Source organism: Bombina bombina, chromosome 10 (assembly GCF_027579735.1).
Source record: "Bombina bombina isolate aBomBom1 chromosome 10, aBomBom1.pri, whole genome shotgun sequence".
Lineage (NCBI taxonomy): Eukaryota > Metazoa > Chordata > Amphibia > Anura > Bombinatoridae > Bombina > Bombina bombina.
In genome coordinates this window covers 158,498,251-158,524,409 of record NC_069508.1, presented here as the reverse complement: position 1 = coordinate 158,524,409, position 26,159 = coordinate 158,498,251, and the positions used below count along the sequence as shown (strand labels likewise).

The window sequence follows — 26,159 nt, the reverse complement described above, 5'->3', positions numbered from 1 at the left end:
TCTGGTGTAATAGTAGTGTAAATAATTAAAAAAAAAACTCCTATGCATCGCCACAGCCCTTCGGGGTCCACCCTCAGAGAACGACTCGACCGACAGGTAGCAGACTACCTCGCCTTAACTGCAGATCTCGACACTCTGAGGAGCGATGAACCCCTTGACTACTGGGTGTGCAGGCTTGACCTGTGGCCTGAGCTATCCCAATTTGCAATAGAACTTCTGGCCTGCCCCGCTTCAAGTGTCCTGTCAGAAAGGACCTTCAGTGCAGCAGGAGGTATTGTCACTGAGAAGAGAAGTTGCCTAGGTCAAAAAAGTCTAGATTACCTCACCTTTATTAAGATGAATGAGGGATGGATCCCGAAGGGACTGACATTGGGCGATACATTCGAGTAAAAAAGGTCTGATGAGATGAGCTGCCTTGGGCTAAAAATGGTCCACACGCTGCTGAATTTTATCTTCGAATGCCGGATGACTTGTGTGACTTATCCGCCACCAACTAGGGTTCAAGCCGCAATGTTTTAGGGCACTTTCTGCCTGGAAAACAAACATCAATTTTTCTGGCCGCTGCTATAGCAGCGGCTGCAACAATACCTAATTTTTCAGGCATGTGTACATGCCAAATTTTTCTGGCCTCTGGTGCTGCACTGTGGCTTCAAAAACCACACCACTCATATCTGGTGGCACAGTAGATTGCACGCGCAGTGCCCCAAATTTGAAGTAGGAGGACCAACCAAGCATCTTTTTCCTTCTCCCGGTTCCTAAAATCCATGCCATATACACGTCCCCTGATAGGGGACGTAACAGGGATTAAACTGATCAGAATAGTACTACTTAAAACACCACTCATATCTGGTGGCACAGTAGATTGCACGCGCAGTGCCCCAAATTTGAAGTAGGAGGACCGACCAAGCATCTTTTTCCATCTCCCGGTTCCTAAAATCCATGCCATATACACGTCCCCTGGCGCCGCAACTGCCTCTGGGAACCTTACCATGGGTCTCAGACCGCACGTCTTGTAATTCTCTGTCTGGGAAATTATCTATCTATCAAATCTATTTATCTATCAAATCTATTTATCTATCTATCGTATCTATCAAATGTATATTGCATCTATTGATCTATCTATCTAATCTATGTATCTATCTATCAAATCTATCTATCTCGTGGCCGGACTGTTTTGTGACAGCCACTTGTGTTTCGGCCAAATGTCCGTCGGCCAAATGTCCGTCGGCTAAAAGTCCGGCCACGATTGCACACGCAGTGCCCCAAATTTGAAGTAGGAGGACCGACCAAGCATCTTTTTCCATCTCCCGGTTCCTAAAATCCATGCCATATACACGTCCACCGATAGGGGGAGTAACAGGTATTAAACTGATCAGAATAGTACTACTTAACACACCACTCATTTCTGGTGGCACAGTAGATTGCACGCGCAGTGCCCCAAATTTGAAGTAGGAGGACCGACCAAGCATCTTTTTCCATCTCCCAGTTCCTAAAATCCATGCCATATACACGTCCCCTGGCGCCGCAACTGCCTCTGGGAACCTTACCATGGGTCCCAGGCCGCACGTCTTGTAATTCTCTGTCTGGGAAATTATCTATCTATCTATCAAATCTATTTATCTATCAAATCTATCTATCTATCTATCTATCTATCTATCGTATCTATCAAATGTATATTGCATCTATTGATCTATCTATCTAATCTATGTATCTATCAAATCTATCTATCTCGTGCTTGTGCAAATGGACTGTTTACGGTTGTTTGCGGTGCGTTAAACGGGGAGTTTGGTCTGTCACTGTGAAGCGGGCATAACCCTTACACTACCTGATCGATACAACATCATACCTGATGTTTAAAGCACGTTATTCCAAACAATTTAGGAATGTTAGGTGATTTATGCCCTTTATGGCTTAAAACCAGATTCTGCATCAACTATGTAATTTTCCGTGGGAGTTTTGCCATGGATCCCCCTCCGGCATGCCACAATCCAGGTGTTAGTCCCCTTGAAACAACTTTTCCATTACTATTGTGGCCAGAAAGAGTCCCTGTGGGTTTTAAAATTCGCCTGCCTATTGAAGTCAATGGCGGTTCTCCCAGTTCGCGAACAGTTGTGGACGTTCACGTTCGGAAAATTTTCAGTTCGCGACATCACTACTGCTAAAGGACATCTTGCCCCCTAGTGGTCATGTCCTGTATAGGGATTGGAATTAGCCCGCTCACAGTGACAAAGATAGATCCCATACTGCTAAAGGATATGTTTGCCCCCTAGTGGGCATGTCCTGTATAGGGATGGGAATTATCCTGTTCACAGTGAAATAGATAGATCACATACTGCTAAAGGACATCTTGCCCCCTAGTGGTCATGTCCTGTATAGGGATGGGAATTAGCCTGTTCACAGTGAAATAGATAGATCACATACTGCTAAAGGACATCTTGCCCCCTAGTGGTCATGTCCTGTATAGGGATGGGAATTAGCCTGTTCACAGCGAAATAGATAGATCACATACTGCTAAAGGACATCTTGCCCCCTAGTGGTCATGTCCTGTATAGGGATGGGAATTAGCCTGTTCACAGTGAAATAGATAGATCACATACTGCTAAAGGACATCTTGCCCCCTAGTGGTCATGTCCTGTATAGGGATGGGAATTAGCCTGTTCAAAGTGACAGAGCTAGATCACTTACTGCTAAAGGACATTTTGGCCCCCTAGTGGTCATGTCCTGTATAGGAACAGAGCTAAATCACATACTGCAAAACATGTTGCCCATATACAGCTGTTTATTGTCCCATCTCTTATAGTAACTGAAAGGTGTTATAAGATAGGTATTTTAGTGGTGTTTTAGTACAGAATGATAGCTTTTTATTATACTAATATGCCCTATTAAACTTCAAACCTTAAAAGATTCCTCCAGAAAGGACAGAGTGAAGCAGGGCAGATAGTAAGCAAATCAGGGCATGATCAGGTGGTCCTCAGCAAAACAGGACATTTATAAGGGCTGGGAGAGCTGCAGCAGGGACTGCAGGTTATTTTGCCCCCTCATCAATATGACGCATAGGGATTATAAGTGGTGAATTCTCTGTAATGACCATAGAAGCCGCTAACATTTGCACATTAAATAGAAGACAAGTTCTTCAGGCTTTAAGGGCTCATTTTATTAAGTAGTGTGATAACCGCTGCTTTTTACAATCTCCGTCACCTCTGATTTGACGGAGAGAAATCACCCTAAGCATGCTTGCTTGGGGTGATTGACAGGCCCTTCCCTGCCATGCGGGAAGGGGGTGGCAGTACACACTCGGTAAATTTTGGTACATACAAAGAGAGGACATACAGATTCAAGTTTAGAACCCTGTCCACACGGCCAATAGTACGCCTGGCCCTTTGTCTAAATGATAATTTCTAAGCTAAACCACATTATTCTTTGCATGTATTTAGAAGCTATTAGTGTTTCAATGTCATATGCTGTGTGCACCCCATGCACCAGCAATCAGACACCACCCTGCTCAGAGAGACTGTGGCATCTTGTATGAAATAAATGGGGGCAATAATCAACAGGGCTCTGTCTTTAAAAAGGTGCCATGTTTAAATCTTTGTGTATAAGGCATAAACAGCATATGTGCATATGCTGTTGATATAGTGATGACAGAATCATTATTTTGTTAATACAAGTCTATTGTAAAAAAGTGTCTGTTAAAACCAAAATGCATCACTGTAATGTGTCTAATTTTATGCTACCAGGTAATGGAGTTGTGCCTTGCATGGTTTCACTATTTTTTTATTCTACACTTGTATTGATAAGACCAGTATATTATCATATAACTCGTGTTTAGAATGTTCTCTTCGCCAAGTTAAAATCCCTTCTACATGTTTATTGAGATTATGTTTCTAGCACTTATAGGGATAAAAAACATTTTTTTTTCTTTCACGATTTGGATAGAGAACACAATTTTTAAGAAATTTCCAATTTACATCTACTATGATATTTGCTTAATTGTCTTGGTATCATTTCTTGAAGGAACAGCAATGCTCTACTGGGAACTGGGTGAGCCAATAACAAGAGGCATATTAGTGCAGCCACCAGCTAGCTGACCAGTCACCACCAGTCACCAGCTAGCTGACAGAAGTGAATTGCTGCTCCTGTGACTACCTAGGTTTGCTTTTCACCAAATGATACCAAGTAATGAAGCAAATTAGTTAATAGAAGTAAATTGGAAAATTGTTTAAAACTGCATGTTCTATCTGACTTGTCAGTTTACTCTTTCATTAATATCAGCCCCATTTTAATCATCAGACTATAGCAGCAGTAAGGCAGCTTCTCACAATAAAGGCCACAAACCAAACAATACTGTAACTTTATTTTTACATTTCTCTACATATAAACATGTGATTGGTTTGTCCATTTATAGTTTGATAATTAAGTTTGCTTGTGTATAGTGAGTCTATAGTATGCTTGTGTATAGTCTATAGTATGCTTGTGTACAGTGAGTCTATAGTATGCTTGTGTATAGAGTCTATAGTATGCTTGTGTATAGTCTATAGTATGCTCGTGTATAGAGTCTATAGTATGCTCATGTATAGAGTCTATAGTATGCTTGTGTACAGTGAGTCTATAGTATGCTTGTGTACAGTGAGTCTATAGTTTATAGTATGCTCGTGTATAGAGTCTATAGTATGCTTGTGTACAGTGAGTCTATAGTCTATAGTATGCTCGTGTATAGTCTATAGTATGCTTGTGTACAGTGAGTCTAAAGTATGCTTGTGTATAGTGAGTCTATAGTATTCTTGTGTACAGTGAGTCTATAGTCTATAGTATGCCCGTGTATAGAGTCTATAGTATGCTTGTGTACAGTGAGTCTATAGTATGCTCATGTATAGAGTCTATAGTATGCTTGTGTACAGTGAGTCTATAGTATGCTTGTGTACAGTGAGTCTATAGTCTATAGTATGCCCGTGTATTGAGTCTATAGTATGCTTGTGTACAGTGAGTCTATAGTATGCTCATGTATAGAGTCTATAGTATGCTTGTGTACAGTGAGTCTATAGTATGCTTGTGTACAGTGAGTCTATAGAATAGGAGCGTCAAAGGCTAAAGTAATCTATCAGGGCTATAAAAGAAACCTGCAACAGATAATGTTGCAGTGGGCCACTTAAAGACAAAAGATACAAAAAATGGTGACCTAACAAATAGATAGGCTTGTATTCTTCACTGGTGAGTTAATTCCCTATTTTACTCACTTGGTTAGATGGGTTTTGCATTTGTTTTTACTTTTACAGGCTGAGCATATCCAGGTCCCGTGACTACTGGTTGTTATACCTAGCTATTAAGGACACCCTTTTAGGATATTATCTCAGGAAATTCTAAAGGACAATATTCAGGATCCTTTCACTTATATGTTCTAAGAACAGACTGTCACTGGGATTATTAAAAACACTCATCAGAGACACTTTTTGTAGACTATTTTTACATTTTTTCAATTAATCATTTTTTGCCCCAAGAGGGGCGTTTATTCACTTGGGTACCCACTTGACTGTATTATTGTACATTGTATATACGCCAATGTCTGTTATTTATTTGTAACTCACTATATCTGGCACACACTTATCACAGGTCCTCATTTATCTGCTTATGCTTAGCCAGATTTAGTAAACTGTATAAATATTTCTGTTTTTTATTTCTGCTACAATTAAATAATATCTGTTTTTATATATTTATTTGTTAGATAGGCCACCATTTTTTGTATCTTTTGTCTTTAAGTGGCCCACTGCAACATTATCTGTTGCAGGTTTCTTTTATAGCCCTGATAAATTACTTTAGCCTTTGGCCCTCCTATTGTGTCACTTTTTCCCACGTAATTAGCTGGGTCCTTTGTTAGGAGGTCCCTTTATAGTGAGCTTGTTTTCTTTTCCGGGTGCAGTCAATTAACCCTGTCTTTTTTTTTTTTTTTTTACAGTGAGTCTATAGTGTGCTTGTGTACAGTGAGTCTATAGTGTGCTTGTGTATAGTGCGTCTATAGTAGTGCTTGTGTATAGAGTCTATAGTATGCTTGTGTATAGTGCTTCTATAGTAGTGATTGTGTATAGTGAGTCTATAGTATGCTTGTGTATAGTGCATCTATAGTAGTGCTTGTGTATAGTGAGTCTATAGTATGCTTGTGTATAGTGAGTCTATAGTATGCTTGTGTATAGTGAGTCTATAGTAGTGCTTGTGTACAGTGAGTCTATAGTATGCTTGTGTATAGTGCATCTATAGTAGTGCTTGTGTATAAAGTCTATAGTATGCTTGTGTATAGTGCGTCTATAGTAGTGCTTGTGTATAGAGAGTCTATAGTATGCTTGTGTATAGTGAGTCTATAGTATGCTTGTGTATAGTGAGTCTATAGAAGTGCTTGTGTATAGTGAGTCTATAGTATGCTTGTGTATAGTGAGTCTATAGAAGTGCTTGTGTATAGAGAGTCTAGCATTTTATATGTATTTTATATGCAGCTATTTTACCGCACCTGATGTAAAAGACTGAACTGATGTACACATGAATGCTAGCCTCGTTTTCATGTCATTGATGAATTTACAACCAATGACAACCTTATCTTTGGAGGCGCGCCTGACCCGGGCGTTTTAAAAGGGACCGCATCGATTTAGTTTCTATCTCCTCTTGAAAAAGTCAGGTCGTAGCCTGAAGAAACGCGTTGAGGCTGCACAAGCACCGACTCCGGATCACTGAAAAGACGGTGCTGAAAAAAAGAGTATCCCTCGTTACGGCGAAGTCCCCTTACGGCTTTCCAGAAGCTCACTAGAGGATGCAGCTGACGAGGTGACAGGAAACAAACCCTCAGTATCTGACAGGACGGACTCGGATTTGGTGACTGTGCTTTTAACTTTTTATCACATTGTACGTGCGATTTACACGTTTTGTGTGCTTGTCCTAATAAAACAGTGTAACACTTAGAGTGGGGTGCGCTCTGTGTTTTCTTTTGTCTATAGAAGTGCTTGTGTATAGAGAGTCTATAGTATGCTTGTGTATAGAGCGTCTATAGTAGTGCTTGTGTATAGAGAGTCTATAGTATGCTTGTGTATAGAGCGTCTATAGTAGTGCTTGTGTATAGTGAGTTTATAGTGGTGCTGATGACAGTTTTGTAGGAACAGAGAAATATTTATTTTGTACAGAATAAACAAACATTTATAAGAATTTCTACATATTTGTTTATAGTCGATATTCTCCTTAATGTGTGATGGATCTAAGGGGGATTGTGATTGTTCAGGACAAAACTAAATATCAAGTATTAAAGGGACATTCCAGTCAAAATTGAAATGCACTCAGATGAATTACTTTCTTGAAAAGAAACATATTTGCAATATACACGTTTTGGCAAAAATGCTTCTAGTAAACGGTATCACTGTTTTAGTCTTAACATTTTTCTTTGCACGTGTATGTGAGGCTCAGAGCATGTGTTGTGTATAAAATGCTGGTGCACGGTGCATACTTAAATACACTTTTGAAACAGCTATAGCTTTTATTAGAAGCATTTTGCTAAATACATCTATATTACGGAAATGCTGCTATTCAAAACTTAAATGCATCCATGCGGATTCTAATTTTGGCTGAAATGTCCCTTTAATGCAATTCACAATAACATAAAATGCAATATATTTAAATTAATCAAAAATAATAAAAGGGACAGTTTTCTTGACACCTCCTTATCTCAGTGCATTTTGAGTTTTTCCACAGCTAGAAAGGGCTAGTTCACGTATGCCATGGAAATAACATTGTGCTCAGTCCTGTGGAACTGAAATAAGGGGGCAGTTTGCAGAGGCTTAGATACAAGGTAATCACAGAGGTAAAAAGTATATTAATATATCCGTGTTGGTTATGCAAAACTGGGGAATGGGTAATACAGGGATTATCTATATTTATAAACAATAACAATTAAAGAGTAGACTTTCCCTTTAAAACAACTAATGTAAAAGTAAAGTTTTAATCTCCATAAAGTAATGGTGCGGCCATATTGATAAAATAATGACAGTATATTGTAAAGTTGTTTAATTGAACATTATTAAACCTTTTATATCACAAAACTAGTGTTTAATGCATATTTAAAATGATATCACTGATAAAGGGATAAAATATGTGTTAAGATTACTGCAGCTTTTACTGTATCTTTGCACTAACCTTGTCTCATTGTTATATGTTAGAAGTGCTGCAGGTATTCCACATACCCACTGTATGTTAGATGACATGCTTATCACTGGTGAAAATGATGCCACTCATAAAGCCAATGTTGAAGCTGTTTTACAGCGCCTACAGGAATTCGGACTGAAAGTTAACATGGAAAAGTGTGAGTTCTTCTGCAAGAGTTTAGAATATTGTGCACATGTAGTGGACAAGAATGGTCTCCACACAACTGCTGAAAAAGTGAAAGCGCTGGTTCATGCCCCCACCCCTGTTAATGTATCTCAGCTACGTTCTTATTTGGGGTTGCTCAATTACTATCACAGATTTTTACCAAATTTGGCTCATTTACTATATCCACTACACCGCCTTTTAGATAGTAAAAACCAATGGGCCTGGACTGACTTATGTACACGAGCATTTGAACGCTCTAAGCAACTTCTTCTGGAATCAAGACTCCTTGTCCACTATGACCTTAAGAAGCCTTTGGTACTAGCCTGCGATGCTTCACCATATGGTTTAGGCGCAGTACTTTCACACATTATGCCCGATGGTTCTGAACGTCCTGTGTCTTTTGCGTCTAGATCTTTAACTCCATCTGAGAGAAATTATGCCCAGATTGATCAGGAAGCTTTAGCAATAATTTGGGCTGTGAAGAAATTCCACATTTATATATATGGCAGACCTTTTACTCTGATCACGGATCATAAACCACTCTTGTCCATTCTGCACCCTCAGAAGGGTATCTCCAACACAACAGCTGCTCGACTTCAGCGCTATGCACTTCAGCTGGCGGCTTACAAATACTCCATTAAATATCGATGCCACAGTGATCATACAAATGTGGATATGTTTTCAAGATTACCAATGGTACATCACATGACAGCATCTTCTAAAATTATAGAAACTCCTCCACAGCCTTTAAATCTAAATTCCAAAGTGATTGCTACTTATACATGCGCTGATTCTACCTTACAGGAAATTAAGTCTTTTGTTCAACATGGGTGGCCTAAAGTAGTTCGCTCTGATCTTCAGCCATATTTTACAAGGAAGAAGGAAACTGTGCATGACTCAGGCTGTCTGTTATGGGGGTCACGAGTGATAATTCCGAACTTACTGCAAACATTAGCATTAAAGTTACTACACAGCTCACATCAGGGTGTTGTAAAAATGAAGCAAAGAGCACGAGAATATTTTTGGTGGCCTAAATTGGATACAGATATTGCTTCTTATGTAGCTGCTTGCAATGCATGTGCACAGACACAGCGGAATCCCAGCAGGGACACCTCAAAAACTTGGCCATGGCCAAATGAACCTTGGACAAGAATCCATGTTGATTTTGCAGGGCCAGTGGATGGACAAATGTATTTGGTAGCTGTGGATGCTCATTCCAAGTGGCCAGAAGTAGTTCAAATGTCAAGTACTACAACACAACAAACCATTGTCGTTCTTTGCAGTATGTTTGCAAGATTTGGACTGCCACAAACTTTAGTCTCAGACAATGGTCCACAGTTCATATCCCATGAATTTGAAACATTTCTAGCTACAAATAACATCAAACACTGTAAGACAGCTCCATATTTTCCAGCCTCTAATGGACAGGCTGAAAGATTTGTACAAACTTTAAAACGCCACTCAGCTGTCTCTCACAAATCAAAATTTAATCCAAACTCCCTTTCTAACTTTTTGTTTAACTATCGAAACACACCCCATGCCACTACTGGGCTATCACCTGCAATGTTAAAGTTTGGAAGACGCCTGAGAACTCCACTGGATAAAGTTAGACCAGAACATTCCAAACAAGAGTTGAACACTTCCAGCGTTTCAGAATTTGTTCTTCATGACAGAGTATGGGTTAGAAACTACCGTGGCCCAAATAAATGGATTCCAGCTGTCATAATACAAGGCATGGGCAACAGAATGTTTAAAGTTCAACTACAAGCTGGTGGTACAGTTTCCCGCCATGTAGAACAAATGAGACAGATCTCAACCAGCTACACAAATATCCAATGATTCAGATGGTGAGGATATCTGGCATGGAGTGTGGTGCCCACCTGAGTCTTCTGAGGAAGAAAATGCAATGAACACAACTGAAACAGATCAACCTCAGAATGATTCTGTCCAACAACAAAATATCACAGGTGATCAACAACCATTGGGTACTCCTCCACAGACTATTTCTCCTGAACCAAATACTCTACGGCCCTCTAGAAACAGAAGGCCACCTTCTAGATGGCAATGTGAGGATTCAGTGAGAGATTATTCAGCAAGGAATAACCTAATCCGAAGGCGGACTTATCGCAGAAAACATAACTGTGACTAAAATCTAGGCTGCGACCTAGGTCTTGTGCACATAGACTATAGAGATAAACTGTTCTAAGTTCAACTGTATGGTTTAGTTACTTGTTCTATGTTACAATATTATCCACTGTCTGTTCTTTATTTTTATTTATTTTTTATATTTATTTTTTTTTTTTTTAGAAAAAAGGGGATGTTAAGATTACTGCAGCTTTTACTGTATCTTTGCACTAACCTTGTCTCATTATTATATGTTAGAAGTGCTGCAGCTTTAAGCTCAGCTCACCACACCCTCTGTCTCTGCAACATCATCAGAAGCCATGTTAGTTTTACTGATGAACCTGTAGTGAATAAGCCATGTGGTTGTAGCTGAATAAAAGTTATCTAAAGTACCTGCTGCAGAGTCTTCATGATATGTGCAAGAGACATCAGACACAAGGTAACAGCACACAACTGAATGTTCTAATCCTGACTACACAGAGAACATAATATGTGCTCCAGCATTTATTTCTAAAGCCTTAGGAGCAGGGGTCAGTAGGAGTGAATCTCAAATGACACTTGAGATAAGACTCCAATTAGCTTCAACAAGGCAAAACAGGAACACAAATCTCATCAGGATTTTTCAGCAGGTGTATACTAAAGGCTTTATAGCTGAAACGTGTAGACGTTCTTACAGATTGCTCCTGCAACCAAGAAACCACTCCCAGAACCGACTCTTTCTACGTGCTCAGACAGCACATACTGAGCCGGTAGGAGTATGCATCTTCAAGGATTTCCAGCAGTTTGAATAAGTGCACGCACTTCAACGGTCCCAATTGGACCACTTCCACACATTGCCCTGCTTACAGGTAACGGGTGAATAAAGCGAGGACGCTGAAAGCTCCAAAGTGAGTAAAAGCTACACACCTGTTGTTATAAACTGTACTTATTTGACGTAAATTCCATAATACAACAAATTGTCATATCGATTGAAGGAAAAACAGCCAAACACTCACGGCGAAGTTTAACCCTGCCTCACAATTGTACAAATCACATATACAGGAAATAATCCGTCCTTTTTCATTCTATTTGAATAATACAATCTATGGACTTAATGCCCACTAACTGGTAACATTATAACTTGGAATCTAAGGGATCCTCATTTAACAGGCAGCTCGGATTATAAACATTTTTTATACATTGTTGCATTAACCTTTTACATATGAGGTTCCTTTGTTCTCTTTATACTCCCAGTTCTTAATGGTATTACTATAGTGTATTCAATTATTGCATTTTATGTATTTTTTGTTTTTATTTTTATTCTTTTTTTATACACCAGTGTATTGTATATGTATATTAGTAATCATTGATATAATAAATTATCCATTGATATGATATTTTTTATCCTCTGTTTTTATTCTTGTCTATTTTAGACTTTATAAGGTTCACGTTCCCATTCCAGCTACATTGATGTTGGTTCTCTTGTAGTTGTTATTATTACTTGATCGCTTCCATTTTTTAAATTCATTAAGCACGTACAGCCTATTTCGTTACCACGTTCGCAATTGACCAGTGTCATCCCCTTCGTTTATTCTGTGTCTCTGACTCTGAGAAAGTCACATACATAAGGAGACAGACACACAGACATTTACACACAGGTAAAGAGAGAATAATGCCCATTCATACCAGTGACACAGAATACTATAACTATTCCCCATCAGTCATACACAGAACAGCCATTAACCCCTTCCTTTCCATAATCCCCTTGGTGTCATAGTGTAGTAACACCAGCACATAAATAAGGTAGTTAAGATATATATTGACAATATAAGCGAATTAACTCCTGTTCTTATGAATTAATGTCCATTTTAAATCAAGCTTCAAATATACTAAAGTGAAAGTAAATTTTAGCACTTAACAACACATCCAAGTATTGTATACATTCCAAATAGTAAGATCGCTATGTTTTTTTTTTTTTTAATTCTGTGAATTGTGACTTTTAATTAAAATTTTATTGCTCCTACCGTTATCCTCCGCCCATCTTAGACTTCTTATGATTCTGTGTTTAGACATCTAGAAAATGCGCGTTCACAAGCAAAGGACGCATTGCGCATGCGCGAATCGTAGACCTTCCTGTCAATGCGCATGCGATTCTGTGATGAGCCTGTTTTCAACTCGGCTGTTCTAAAACAAAAGTTGTGCGCATGCGTGAATCGTGAACGCTGGTACTACACAATGAGCACAAAAAAGAATTGCTGCATGCGCAATTGAACATATAGGTGGATGACGTCGCCTAACGGCCAGAAAGTCAATTGGTCAATTGATAAATGTGATGAGGAAGTAAAATGTGAGGGGAAAGAACGGGTTGAATTGTAAGTAGTAAATTATTGAGTTTTTTTGCAGCGAAAATGGCATTTACATGCAAATTTGTAAAAAATCATGACTGAAACTCCTATTTATTTTAAATTAACTAGGCAACCGAGGAGAGCGGACCACATAACTTTACTTTCACTTTAACAATTGTGGCTGACTTTCACTAATTATGTAACAAGACAAGTGCAGTTTTACTTAAAAGGGACATTCCAGTCAAAATTTTAATGCACGTAGATTAATTACATCTTTCGATAGAAACATATTTGCAATATACATGGATTGGCAAAAATGCTTTCGGTAAAAGTTATCACTGTTTTAGTGTTGACATTTTTCTCTGCACGTGCACGTGAAGCATAGCTAGATATTCTCAGTGCACCAGCATTTTAAATACTGCAGCTGATCATAGCACCAGAAGGGCTTCTATCCTGCTAACAATTAACAAATTGAGTCATTACCAAGTGGTACAAGCCCCTTAGGCTCTCTAAGCAAGTGCTGTGTTTAAAATGCTGGTGCACTGTGCATACTTAAATACTCTTTTGAAACAGCTATAGCTTTTACTAGAAGCATTTTTGTTAATACATGTGTATTACAAAAATGCTGCTATTCAAAACCGAAATGCATCATCATGGATTCCAATTTTGGCTAGAATGTCCCTTTAACTTAGTGGTTTCCCATTGCTCATCTGCAGTCCCAGATCACAGCTTCTCTTAGAAAATAAAGAATAAAAGAAAATGTTGGGCCCCATGTGTAATATTTTCCCACAACCAGTTCTTCCTGTTTCTAGCACAAATCCTGGGCACAGATGAGGTTCCCATTATTCAGAGTTGAAAATAAAGACAATCTACAAATCTCTGGCTGGCTGTTTTAATCAGGATCCCAGCTTCTTGCTTCATGAAAACCCATGTTCTTCTCACTCCTTTTTCACATTAGTGTTTTTTCCATGTCCAGCATAAGCCCAGATAACAACTCCTGACGAAACAGACAGCAGCAGAAGGAAAACAAGAAAAGTCCTATCGATTTGAGTCTCCCGCACTTGTGCTTCCTCAGCTCTCTATACCATGTGATCACTGCAATCACGTGACTGCTGTGATGTCAGAGTGTCCTTTAGAGGGATGGAATCTAGCCGCTACCGTAAAACGGGGGCGCGCATAAGCGTCACTTGCGTATTAGAACTCAAGTTCTTACACACATTTTACGCTGACGTGCTTGTGCTCGTGGGGAAAGTGCGCGCTCCGGCATACAGCTGTCTGAGAGGATGAGAAACGGTACCGTCCCGGGGGCTGCTTGCGGGCATGAACGGGGGAAAACTGCGAGGTGAGTAAGGAAAGACGGTGCGAGTGGGACAGACCATACAGATCTCTAACCACAGCTAGTCACCTCACATACCAAGTGGCAGATCTTCCCCAGCTAGTGGCATCTTCACCCCAGTTAATGGCACCTTTATCCCAGCTAGTGGCACCTTCACCCCCAGCTACTGACAATCTCACCCCAGCTACTGGCAGCTTCACCCCTGCTACTGGCAGCTTCACCCCTGCTACTGGCAGCTTCACCCCTGCTACTATCAGCTTCACCCCTGCTACTGGCAGCTTCACCCCTGCTACTATCAGCTTCACCCCTGCTACTGGCAGCTTCACCCCTGCTACTATCAGCTTCACCCCTGCTACTGGCAGCTTCACCCCTGCTACTGGCAGCTTCACCCCTGCTACTGGCAGCTTCACCCCTGCTACTGGCAGCTTCACCCCTGCTACTGGCAGCTTCACCCCTGCTACTGGCAGCTTCATCCAAGTTTCTGGCACCCTCACCCCTGCTACTGACAATCTCACCCCTGTTACTGGCAGCTTCACCCAAGCTACTGACAATCTCACCCCTGCTACTGTCAGCTTTACCCTTGCTACTGGCAATCTCACCCCAGCTAGTGGCACTTTTACCCCTGCTACTGATAGCTTCACCCCAGCAAAGGGCAATTTTGACTCTGATACTGGCAGCTTCATCCCAGCTAGTGGCAGCTTCACCCCCTCCTTTGGACAACTTTGCCCTGGGTATGGGCAGGTTTAACCTAGCTAGTAATATGTCCACCCCACCTAAGGACACATCTGCCTCAACTGTGGACATATTGTCCCTAGCTAAGGAACATCAACCCCATCTAGGGATATCTTTATCCCCAATTATAGGCATAAGGTAGAGAATACAATTTTAAACAACATTCAAATTTATTTATATTACCTAATTTGCTTCATTCTTTAGATATACTTTAATGAAGAAATAGCGATGCACACGGTGAACCAATCACAGGAGGCATCTTTGTGCAGCTACCTATCAGCAGCTACTAAGCATATCTAGATATGCTTTTCAGCAAAGAATATCAAGAGAATGAAGCAAAATAGATAATAGAAGTAAATTAGAAAGTTGTTTATAATTGTATGCTCTTTCTAAATCATGAAAGAAAAAATTTGGGTTTCATGTCCCTTTAAGGACACATCTGCCTCAACTGTGGACATATCATCCCTAGCTAAGGAACCCCATCTAGGGATATCTTTATCCCCAATTATAGGCACTTTAACTTCCCAGAAAATGCCTTTCCACTCAAAACCCATATAGGTACCATAGGCTGAGCTAGGGACACATTAGCTAAGGACCTTTTTGCCCTAGCTATTACTTAATCATCTGCAGGTTAGGATACATAGCCCTAAGTAAGGACATTTAGTTTCCAGCTAGGGAAATCTTATTCTCCAATTACAGGCACATTAGCTTTATAGCCAAGTATCTATCTTCCTAAAACTCATCTTGGTTAAGCTTTACTAAGGTAAATACACTTAACCATGTAACTAGGGATCCGATCATATAAAGTTCTCTGCACAGGCAAGATTATCTAAATAAGTGCTGTGATGTCCCTCAAAGAATATAGCTTTAGAAATGTTTCTCACCATGCATTGGGATGCAATAGATAGACTCCTACATTACAATCTAAGGTCTAAAAAATATCTCATAGTTTTTACCTGATTTCCCTCTGAGTTTTAGATCATCAGGCCCTAGGTTTGAGACACCTAAACTATCACTGCTCCTAGATCTTTATCCCCAAATTAGCTACAGATGCCTTCACTTTATAGTTGAAGTCTTCACTTCCTTATTAACTGTTTGTGTTTACCTTCAAAGCAACTAGAGGCTAATTCACCCACCTATGTCTTTATCCTCAGTTTCACTTGAAACAACTCAACTCATCACCCACCAAAATATACCTTTTACTTCCATCTGGACTAGACACATTCACCACAGCAATAACTAATTTCAGCCCTTTAAAAGAATACCTGACCTGACTAGAGACTCATTAACTCCAAACTAAAGGTCTATTAAGGTTCCAACCCAACAGGACTCCACCACCACCAACCAAGTTAGAGATACTCCAATAACCATTTTATTTTTGGTAACTAACACAGCTAGGTAAAAATCTTCACCCCAAACCCAACAAGAGAAAGTTTCATGCTACTACACAAATAGACAGTGATAATTAACTTGCAATCACAAACAAAAAATAATCAATAATAAATTTGATAAAGGATATTAAGTGTCAAACGACGTAGGAGTTTCTAGATTCACAATATCTCAAAGAAAAAAGAAACAAATCGTGGTGCAACATTGTTACATAATATAATGTGAACAAATGTGTCAGTAATTTTAGGTAAAGGAGATATTGTATATCTGTCCTGAACAGAAGGGAATACTGTACACCTAAAAAAAAAGTTCTTTCCCAAAAACAGTTAAAAAGTTAATGATTTAACTAGCTATAGGTGGCACAAACAGATGCTGCTTCCTAGTAGTAATTAAGTGTGCATACACCTAATATATATACCAAATAGATTTACCAATGACTCTGCCACAAATGGAATAAATGTAAAATAAACAACTTCATATAAAGAGTATATGTATAAGAGGTACACAACTATTAGATGTGAGTAACTATAAAATACACAAGACTATGGTATATGTATAAACTAGATTGAATATTTATTACAAAGTATGGGTATTAACCCATATGATAGATAATGACACCAGTGTCAATGAAGCAATAAGTACTATGTACTGAATGAACTATAAAAACAATTGCTAAAAGCACTTAAAAACAATTGGTATCCTGACCGATAGAAGTATAAATATGAAGCCTTTGTGGAATATAAATAAGAAGCCTTTGTTGAATAAATATGAACTTCACTAATGCGTGTGTAAAGTGAATGGTGTTCTTTTACCATATGTATCAAAACATATCGGATGTTTAAAGTACTATCTGTCAAAATGTATCCAAATGTTTATCAAATGGTGTTTTATAAAGATGTTAAAGGGACATGACACCCACATTTTTTTCTTTCATGATTTAGAAAGAGAATGCAATTTTAACCATCTTTCTAATTTACTTATATTATCTAATTTGTTTTATTCTCTTGATATTCTTTGCTAAAAAGCATATCTAGATATGCACAGTAGCTGCTGATTGGTTGCTGCACATAGAAGCTTTGTGTGATTGGTTCACCATGTGCATTGCTTTTTCTTCAACTAAGGATATCTAAAAAAATGAAGCAAAATAAATAATAGAAGTTAATTGTAATGTTGTTTAAATTTCTATTCTCTATCTGAATCATGAAAGAAAGATTTTGGGTTTAGTGGCCCTTTAAGTATGTTTGGCTCATAGGCTAATTTGAGCTAAATTCAGCGTTAATGTGGATATAAGGCGTACATTTTAATATAGAATGTCAATCAATGGATGCAATAAATGCAATCATTTTCTATTGTGTATAGATAATCTTCGGCCAATTGGCCCAAAAAAGTACCTGGATTTCGACGTTAGTTGTTATTCCGTGTTGAATACTCACAGTGCACTGTGGTGGTGTGCCGGAATTGTCTCCGGTTCCTTAAATGTCCCGATATGATGTGCCAATATTGGCCTATGATGAACTGTTGTCTTTTACTCCTTCGCTTCTGTTATCTATGATAACGATCAATATAAATCTTGGTAAAATGCTTTCTTGTCAGCCTCCAGTACCTCCTTGGAGTGCTCTTCAATTCAGCCTCCGGTTCTTCTATGGAGTACTATTATTTCAGTCTCCGGTATCTCAGAGTGATATTTCACTCTGCTCTCCTTGTAATCCAATGCTCAATCGATCAGTCTCTCTTACCTTGTAATAAATATTCAATCTAGTTTATACATATACCATAGTCTTGGGTATTTTATAGTTATTCACCCACATCTAATAGTTGTGTACCTCCTTATACATATATTCTTTATATAAAGTTGTTTATTTTACATTTATTCCATTTGTGGCAGAGTCATTGGTAAATCTATTTGGTATATATATTAGGTGTATGCACACTTTGAATTACTACTGGGAAGCAGTATTTGTAAGTAATTTTACTTGCATAACCTTGAGCTTTCTTAAAGTAAAGTTAACAACACTCAGGTACATCATATTATTCCTTTTTAAAAAATAGACCTAGTTTAATTCATTTTTTTTTCAAATCATATTATATATTGCTTGTTTTTTACCTTATAAACAGCCGACAATGATATTCTTTCTTCCGCCCGCCATTTTGACAAAGTGATTGACAGGCGAGTCATATTAGATCCTCCAATGCTTGTTTCTCCCCCAGGGTGTTTAGCCCATTCATTGCAACGTCACGTGAGTGTTAAGCGCATGCGTTAAACCCATATTAGCGTACTTTATTCTCCATGCTCATTCATGAGACACGCATGCTCTGTCGGTCTCATCGTAAAAACATCCTAACAAAATTCTCAGTCAACATTGATCGTGGTACAAGTAATGATCAAATAGCGTAGTTATAAAATAGGATAGCATAGTACTCAATGAATATAATAATTCATTGAGTACTATGTGTCAACGGCGATATGCGCATGCGCAGTTCAAATCGGCATCGGGAACACGCTTTTGAGCGACGTTGAGTGTGGGTGGGACCGCTCAAGACAACAAACACAGGAGAACACGGAAGTAGAGGCGGGGAGGAGTCTTCTAAGAGACGGTACATAATTGAAAATAAAGATATTGTAAAAAATATAGGTGTATGAAAAATGTTAGCGATTTGCATTAATGTTCTATTGATAAATGCTTTGGTGTCTTCAATACCTGTTAACGTTACCTTCACTTTAAGCTCAAGTGCTGTGCCGTCCTGATTTACAAGGCTGTCAGGATTAGCTCCCCCAATGCTAAGTGAGATGCTGCTGCCAAAGTCTGTTACCGTGTCTCAAAATATAAAAGACAAACGCATAGTGTGTTACTGTGTATAACGGATATGGTATAATTAGAAGTGTACTCTCACTTTTCTGGAGCTACAAATCAGCTCCTGATATATCCGCAGACCTGATATAGGCTATCAAGGATTCCAACAGTGGAATAAAGTCTGGAACCGCTATATTAAAAGTTAATTTATTAAAAATATAAAAGTAATTAAAAACATCAAATACGTATTATAACATTATTTCTATTGCATCATATCAAGGAGAATATTTACAACAAACTTATTGTGATTACTAAAATTCATATGAAAATTGATACATAACAGTCATAATTACAAAAATATAATATACATTGTGTCCCCATTATCACAATTTGTTTTTATTAATGACAATATTGATAGAACCAGGAAAAATATAAAATGTTAACTTATGTTAAGAAGTGGCGTAGTTCAAACCCAACATTCAGGCCATATGGTACTAAAGTATTAAGCACTTAATTTCTAGTTTTGAGAGTTTTCTTCCTATCAGTCCCTCTCCAATGATTATCTTCTTGTCTAATTCCCATGAAAATTAACCCACTAGGATCTTGGTTATGCTTTACCTTAAAGTGTGCGGAGACTAGATGTTTATGTTATAAATGTGTTCATATATCCTAGTCTTAAGAAATTTAGTGGTTTTACTTTATATAAAACCAATTGCAACTACAGACTAGGAGATAAACCACATAATTACTATTACAGGTTATTAGTTGGTCAATATATTTTTTTTTCTTTCCATCTCTTAAATGGAAACTATTCTTATTCTTCTTTTTTGAGTTAGGAATATTATTGCAACCTACACAATTTCTACAATATTTAAATCTCTTTATACCAGTTAGCCAATTTCCTGAAGTTTTATCTCTAATATAACTATGTTAGCTGATCTTTTAGGTGCTCTTTAAAAAAACAAACAAAAACAAATAAGTCTATGGATGGGTATCTATAGCAGTAAGTGAATAAGAAATTTTCCAACCATGCCTATTTCTTTCTAGGTTATTCAGTACCCATGCTGCTAGTTAGGACAACAGGGCAATGCGGATGTCCCTGACAAGAGGAAACCGACAGATGCAGGCAACACAACAAATCCCCCAGCCTGGCCCAGAAACAATGGAGGACTGGGATCCTGGTGCTAATGGAAAGCCGCCCCTTCCACGTAGTAAAAGAAGCTGGTATCTGGCATGGAAATATAAGCTGAGCAATCATCGGACAGTGCGACGAATGTGCCAGGTAGGCAGAAACACCAGCATGTGCGTGTGTACTGTCAGTTTATTTTGCACTTATTCATAGTACTTATTTTTCCATGTGATAGTACTTATCAGGTGCAGCTTTAAAATACTTTTATAATGTATTGATTAAAGTTGATGCTTGACGACAAAATAACACTGTCCTAGAAAGTAGCTGGTTTTCATATTGATGAAAGCTCATCTGTGGGTTTAAAATGGGAAGGGCACCATTGTCACTTACCTGACACATAGGCATAATACACTGATACAGGATCAGTATAGATCAGCTGTGTATCCACCACAACTAGCAAGGTTATAAAAAGCCCATGGGGTGTGCTGCATTATTTATCTTAAAGGGAACTGACAGTTGGAATAGAATATGTACGAGTGTAGCAAGGCCTCTTTCTTGCACCTTCATCACTTTTAATATCAACAAGTGTATTCTTCTGTGCGCAGTGTGTCAGTTTTTTAGCTGTATTTCCAATCATAAGAGTTGTGTATGACTAGTGCTGGAGCCAGAGGTGAAAGGTGCTTGGTAAACCACAAGAAAGTCTGAGACATTTAAACTTTTCTAATTTACTCCTATTATCAATTTTTCTTCGTTCTCTTGCTATCTTTATTTTAAAAGCAGGAATGTAAATCTTAGCAGCCAGCCCATTTTAGGTTCAGCACCATGGATAGCGCTTGCTTATTGGAGGCTTACATCTACCCACCAATAAGCAAGCATAACCCAGGTTCTCAACCAAAAATGGGCCGGCTCCTATGCATCACATTCCTGGTTTGTAAATTAAGATAGCAAGAGAATGAAGAAAAATTTATAATATTAGTAAATTAGAAAGTTGCTTAAAATGTCATGTTCTATCTGAATCATGGAAAAAAAATTGGGTTCAGTGTCCCTTTAATTGCATGGTGATGTGAATATAACTTAACATGAGGAATTTGCAGCATGACAAGATATAGGTCGCAAATCACACGAGACCCAGACATTCCAGGTTGATATTAATTTGATCTTTATCTCTGACCTTAACAAAAAACATGGCACAGAAGACTTTCAAAATTGTATCTTTCTCATGGAATAGCTATTTTGATCCATTTTACTGCGCTAGGTGAAATTATTTGGCTCTCTAATGGATGATGGGGGTTTAATTTTAGGGCAGAGAAAATGATACAGAACTTTACTCTTGTACCAGACATTTCACAAGCATTTTTGGATACTGTTGCAAGTGTATATATCTGCGTAATGACCAACCAAGTTAAGTATATAAAATAACAAGAGGCAGTGTTTTACTTGGTGTAGTTGAGAATAGCTTCATCAGGAACCTTACTCTTCAAACAAGTGTGGTGTAATGGTGAAGATGTGAATGTCAGAAAAAGTCTTTTCAATAAACATAATGCTGATGGACAGATATGAGCACTTGGGTAAACCAAAGCAGTGAAATATCTTTCTCTAAAGCATTGTACAATTAAAGATTGTATATAGCAATGATGCATTTAAAATCACCATTAGTTGTCTCCACATAGGGTTATGGGTCTAGTTGTTGTTTGAAACATTCCCAGTTGTTATGTAAGGTTTTAATAAGGCTGAATGGGGCATCTTAATATCTAGTGGGCTAGTGAGATACAAGAACAGGGGTACCGATTACGGTGCAGAGAATTCCCTCGGTTGGTTGAGGTGCATCTAGTATTGTGCTCAACCGTTACATGTGCTTTCGCCGTTTGCAGCCTTTTCAGAGTTCCCGTCCTCAATATAAAGTGAATGTAGTGTTAACTATATATCCTGTGCTTTATCTTGTGAGGTATAGCAATTTTTTTCTATTTTTCTACATTTGTTACACAGATTATCAATAAATCAATTTATGTTAAATTATGCAATTAGTTTGTGCATTGGATACCTTAAGTAACATTTATAAATACAAAAAAGTTTTAATGTTGCAGAGTATTACACTGCCCCCACCTGCCTATTTTACATTGCCGCCCGGCTCGCAAAAGGTTCTGTTGAGAACACTGGGTGAGCATTAACTCACCGAGCACAGGAACAAACATAACCTATTGTTTATTTTAATGTGTTTTTATTGTAGACCGTGGCTGTTCTTTTCCTGCTTGTAACGGTTATTGTAAACATCAAGTTAATCATGGACACAAGACGTGCAGTTAATGAAGAAGAGGCTGAACAGGACTATGGTAAGTACACAGTTACTATGCATGGCTGCAATGTTTTATGATAAAAACTGACGGGTCCTGTATGATGTCAGAACAGCTAAAATTGTGTGATGTTTCATAACTGCAACAGTAGGAATATATTTGTTAAAGGGACACTGAACCCAATTTTTTTTCTTTTGAGATTCATATAGAGCATACAATTTTTAGAAACTTTCTAATTTACTCCTATTTATCAATTTTTCTTCGTTCTCATGCAATCTTTATTTGAAAAAGAAGGCATCTAAGCTATTTTTTGGTTCAGCATGGTGGACAGCACTTGTTTATTGGTGGGTGAATTTATCCACCAATCAGCAAGAACAACCCAGGTTGTTCACCAAATATGGGCTGGCATCTAAACTTACATTCTTGCATTTCAAATAAAGATACCAAGAGAATGAAGAAAATTTGATAATAGGAGTAAATTAGAAAGGTGCTTAAAATTGCATGCTCTCTCTGAATCACAAAAGAAAATATTTGGGGTCAGTGTCCCTTTAATACTTTAGCTAACAAACTGGAACCTTTTTTTAATATTACCACTATATGTGGTTGTAATGTATTATCAATATATTTATAACTTTTATAGCTATGTTTGTTATGTTGGTGAAAGTTTGCTGCTGTAGAAAAGAGTCTGATACAGAGATCAGACACTAAGCCCTGGCTGGTACCTTTCAACAGAACAATCTGCTGGGCTGTGTATCTCCCGTGTTGTTTATATAGAGATCACTGGGAGTTTATCACAAGTGCTTCACTATTTGACATAGAAATGAGTGTGTATATGCTTTGGTTACTATTAAGCTGCAGCACATCTCTGAATATTGATTTCACCTATACAGTTATTTAACTAGTAATTTACTGAGCTGGTAACTTCATTGTAAGTTTATTTTCTTTTTAATGACACAATGAGTCCATGGATCATCTTAATTACTATTGGGAATACCACTCCTGCCCTGCAAGAGGCGGCAAAGAGCACCACAGCAGAGCTGTTAAATATCACCTCCCTTCCCTCCCAACCCAGACATTCTCTTTGCCTACGTTAGTGCTAGGAAGTGGTAAAGTTAGGTGGTGTTTTAGATTCTTCAATAAAGAGTTTATTATTTTTAAAGTGGTGCAAGATTGTGCTGCTTGTCCTAGGGTGTAGCCGTAGTCCACATCAGTCTCTTCAGTACAGCAGTGGTGGCTTTAGAGCAATGGGAACTGGTGGGACATAATTCTCACTGCGCCTCTCATAGATTTTATGCTGCCCTAATTGTGAAGACCTGAGGGGAAATACTCAGTCTCTTTTGTTCCACAGGCCTATGTGAGGGAGAGGACCTCTCAAGCCTGGTGAGATGCCTTGCTGTCAGGCATTGGTCAGGTAAGTGCTTAATTCTGGATCACTCAGAAAAAGTGCTCGCTATATTTACTTAAACGAGGAAGGAAAGGGCTCTTTTTGTTAGTAAAGCTCTTTATTCTCTTGGGACATTTTATTTCTCCTTACTGAAGGAGACTATAGACATCATAGCAGGCACTGGGGCCAAGATTGCTGCGTAGTTGAAATTTTTATGGCGGTTCCACTGCTCCCGGCGGTTTAACTTGAATAATACCGACTGGGAGATTGTTAATTAGAGACGCCCACGAGGGGCGGGGCTAAGTGTGACAATATTTTTAGCATTACAAACCATTTCTCTTGCATCTACGGAGATGACAGTTACAGGCCGACTAGAAGCGCTTGGGTTCATGAAAGACGAGCGTTTCTAGGAAGGATTCTCGAAGTGTTTCCTGCTGATCTAGGGATCATCTGCATTGCTAGTGGGACTTACCTCCTGTGTTGTTGGGCAGGTAGGCACCTCAGCAGATAGCTGAGGTGTAGAAGTGTTTTGAACCAACATTTTCTAATGTGATTTTTGTCTAAGTATCGTTTTTTCCGCATTCTGCAGTTTATAGTAAAAAAGTTAAAGTTTTTAAAAGAGACGGTAACGTTTTTTTGTTTTATTTTGTCAAGTTTCATTTTGTTAATTTCACTTTTTGATTGCTAGTTCTATCCATTAAGAGTAAGAATGGACCATGAGGCTATGCAAAATGTCACCTGCTCTTTATGTTTTGATGCCAATGTGGAATCGCCAATCCCTTTTTGTTCCTCTTGAATTGAGAGGGCTGTAAGTTACAGGGATAACATTTTTCCTGAACCAACATTTTCTAAGGAGGATGCTGGTCAGGAATCCAATGTTCAATATATGCCGCAGCTTTCTCCTCAAGCGTCCCAAATTTTACCGCCCTCACATGCAGTGCCCTGCGTTTCCTCGGTGGCTCCAGTTGGGGTTACTTTAAAAGACATCGCTTCTCTCATGTTGTCTGCCTTTCCTATGTTGCAAAGAAAGCGTAAGTGGACAATCAGACATTCAGTAAGCAAGGTTTCTGACGCAGTTATTCCTATTGCGGATGCACCCTCCCAGAAGCCTGAGGAGGGGGATACCATAGTAGCATCTGAGGGTGAAATTTCAGATTCTGACAGTGTAATTCCTCTTGCTGATACTGAAGTGGTATCTTTCAGGTTTAAGCTAGAACACCTCTGTCTGCTACTTAAGGAGGTTTTAGCTACATTGGACGACAGCAACTCCACGGTCGTTGTTAATCCCAAAAAATCCAGTAAGCTAAACAAATATTTTGATGTACCTTCCTCAATAGAGGTGTTATCCGGTTCCAGTCTGAGCTTCTGAGATCATTGCTAAGGAGTGGGAGAGACCGGGTATCCCCTTTTTATCCATCTCCTATATTGAAGAAGATGTTCCCCATAGCTGACTCTGTCAAGGAGACTTGGCAAACAGTCCCCAAGGTGGAATGAGCGGTTTCCACTTTGGCTAAGAGAACTACTATACCCATAGAGAATAGTTGTGCCTTTTAAAGATCCTATGGACAAAAAAATAGAGGGGTTACTCAAAATGATGTATGTACACCAGGGCTTACAATGGCAGCCAGCTGTGTGCATTGCTACTGTCACTAGTGCTGCAGCATATTGGTTTGATGCGTTGTCTGATGCTATTAGGACAGATACTCCTCTGGATGAAATCCAGGATAGGATTAAAGCTCATAAATTGGCTAATTCCTTTTATTATGGATGCTTCCCTTCAAGTTATCAAACTGGGAGCAAAGATTTCAGGGTTCTCTGTTCTAGCTCGCAGAGCCCCTATGGTTTAAAACCTTGGTCTGCGGATGTATCTTCCAAATCTAAGCTTTTAGCGATTTCCTTACAAGGGGAAGACCTTGTTTGGACCTGGCTTGACGGAAATAATTTCTGATGTTACGGGAGGTAAGGGTCACCTTCTCCCTCAGGACAAGAGAAACAAACAAAAAGGACAACAGAGCAATTTTCGTTTCTTTCAAAATTTCAAGGGAAATTCTTCCTCTTCTGCCTCCAAGCAGGAACAGTCTAAACCTTCATGGAAACCCAATCAGTCTTGGAATAAGGGAAAACACTCCAAGAAGCCTGCCATTGAACCAAAGTCAGCATGAAGGGTCTGCCCCTGATCCGGGACCGGATCTGGTAGGGGGCAGACTTGGGTTTGAGATTTTCAGGATCCCTGGGCAGTAGAAAGTGTCCCAGGGATACAAACTAGAGTTCAAAAGTTTTCCTCCCAGAGGCAGGTTTCTGCATTCAAGATTGTCTGTAGA

The 26,159-nt window shown here is 38.8% G+C and overlaps 1 protein-coding gene across 1 annotated transcript in view; it reads left to right on the top strand.

The window, feature by feature from the left end:
* The first annotated feature begins 13,916 nt into the window (after positions 1 to 13,916).
* Positions 13,917 to 26,159, top strand: part of POMGNT1 (protein O-linked mannose N-acetylglucosaminyltransferase 1 (beta 1,2-)) — a 104,736-nt gene continuing 92,493 nt past the window's right edge. Inside the window, exons 1-3 of the mRNA XM_053693418.1 lie at positions 13,917 to 14,127; positions 20,082 to 20,316; positions 22,391 to 22,493. Of these exons, the coding sequence (XP_053549393.1) occupies positions 20,122 to 20,316; positions 22,391 to 22,493 (298 nt within the window). The 5' untranslated portion in view covers positions 13,917 to 14,127; positions 20,082 to 20,121. The remainder of the gene's footprint in view (positions 14,128 to 20,081; positions 20,317 to 22,390; positions 22,494 to 26,159) is intronic.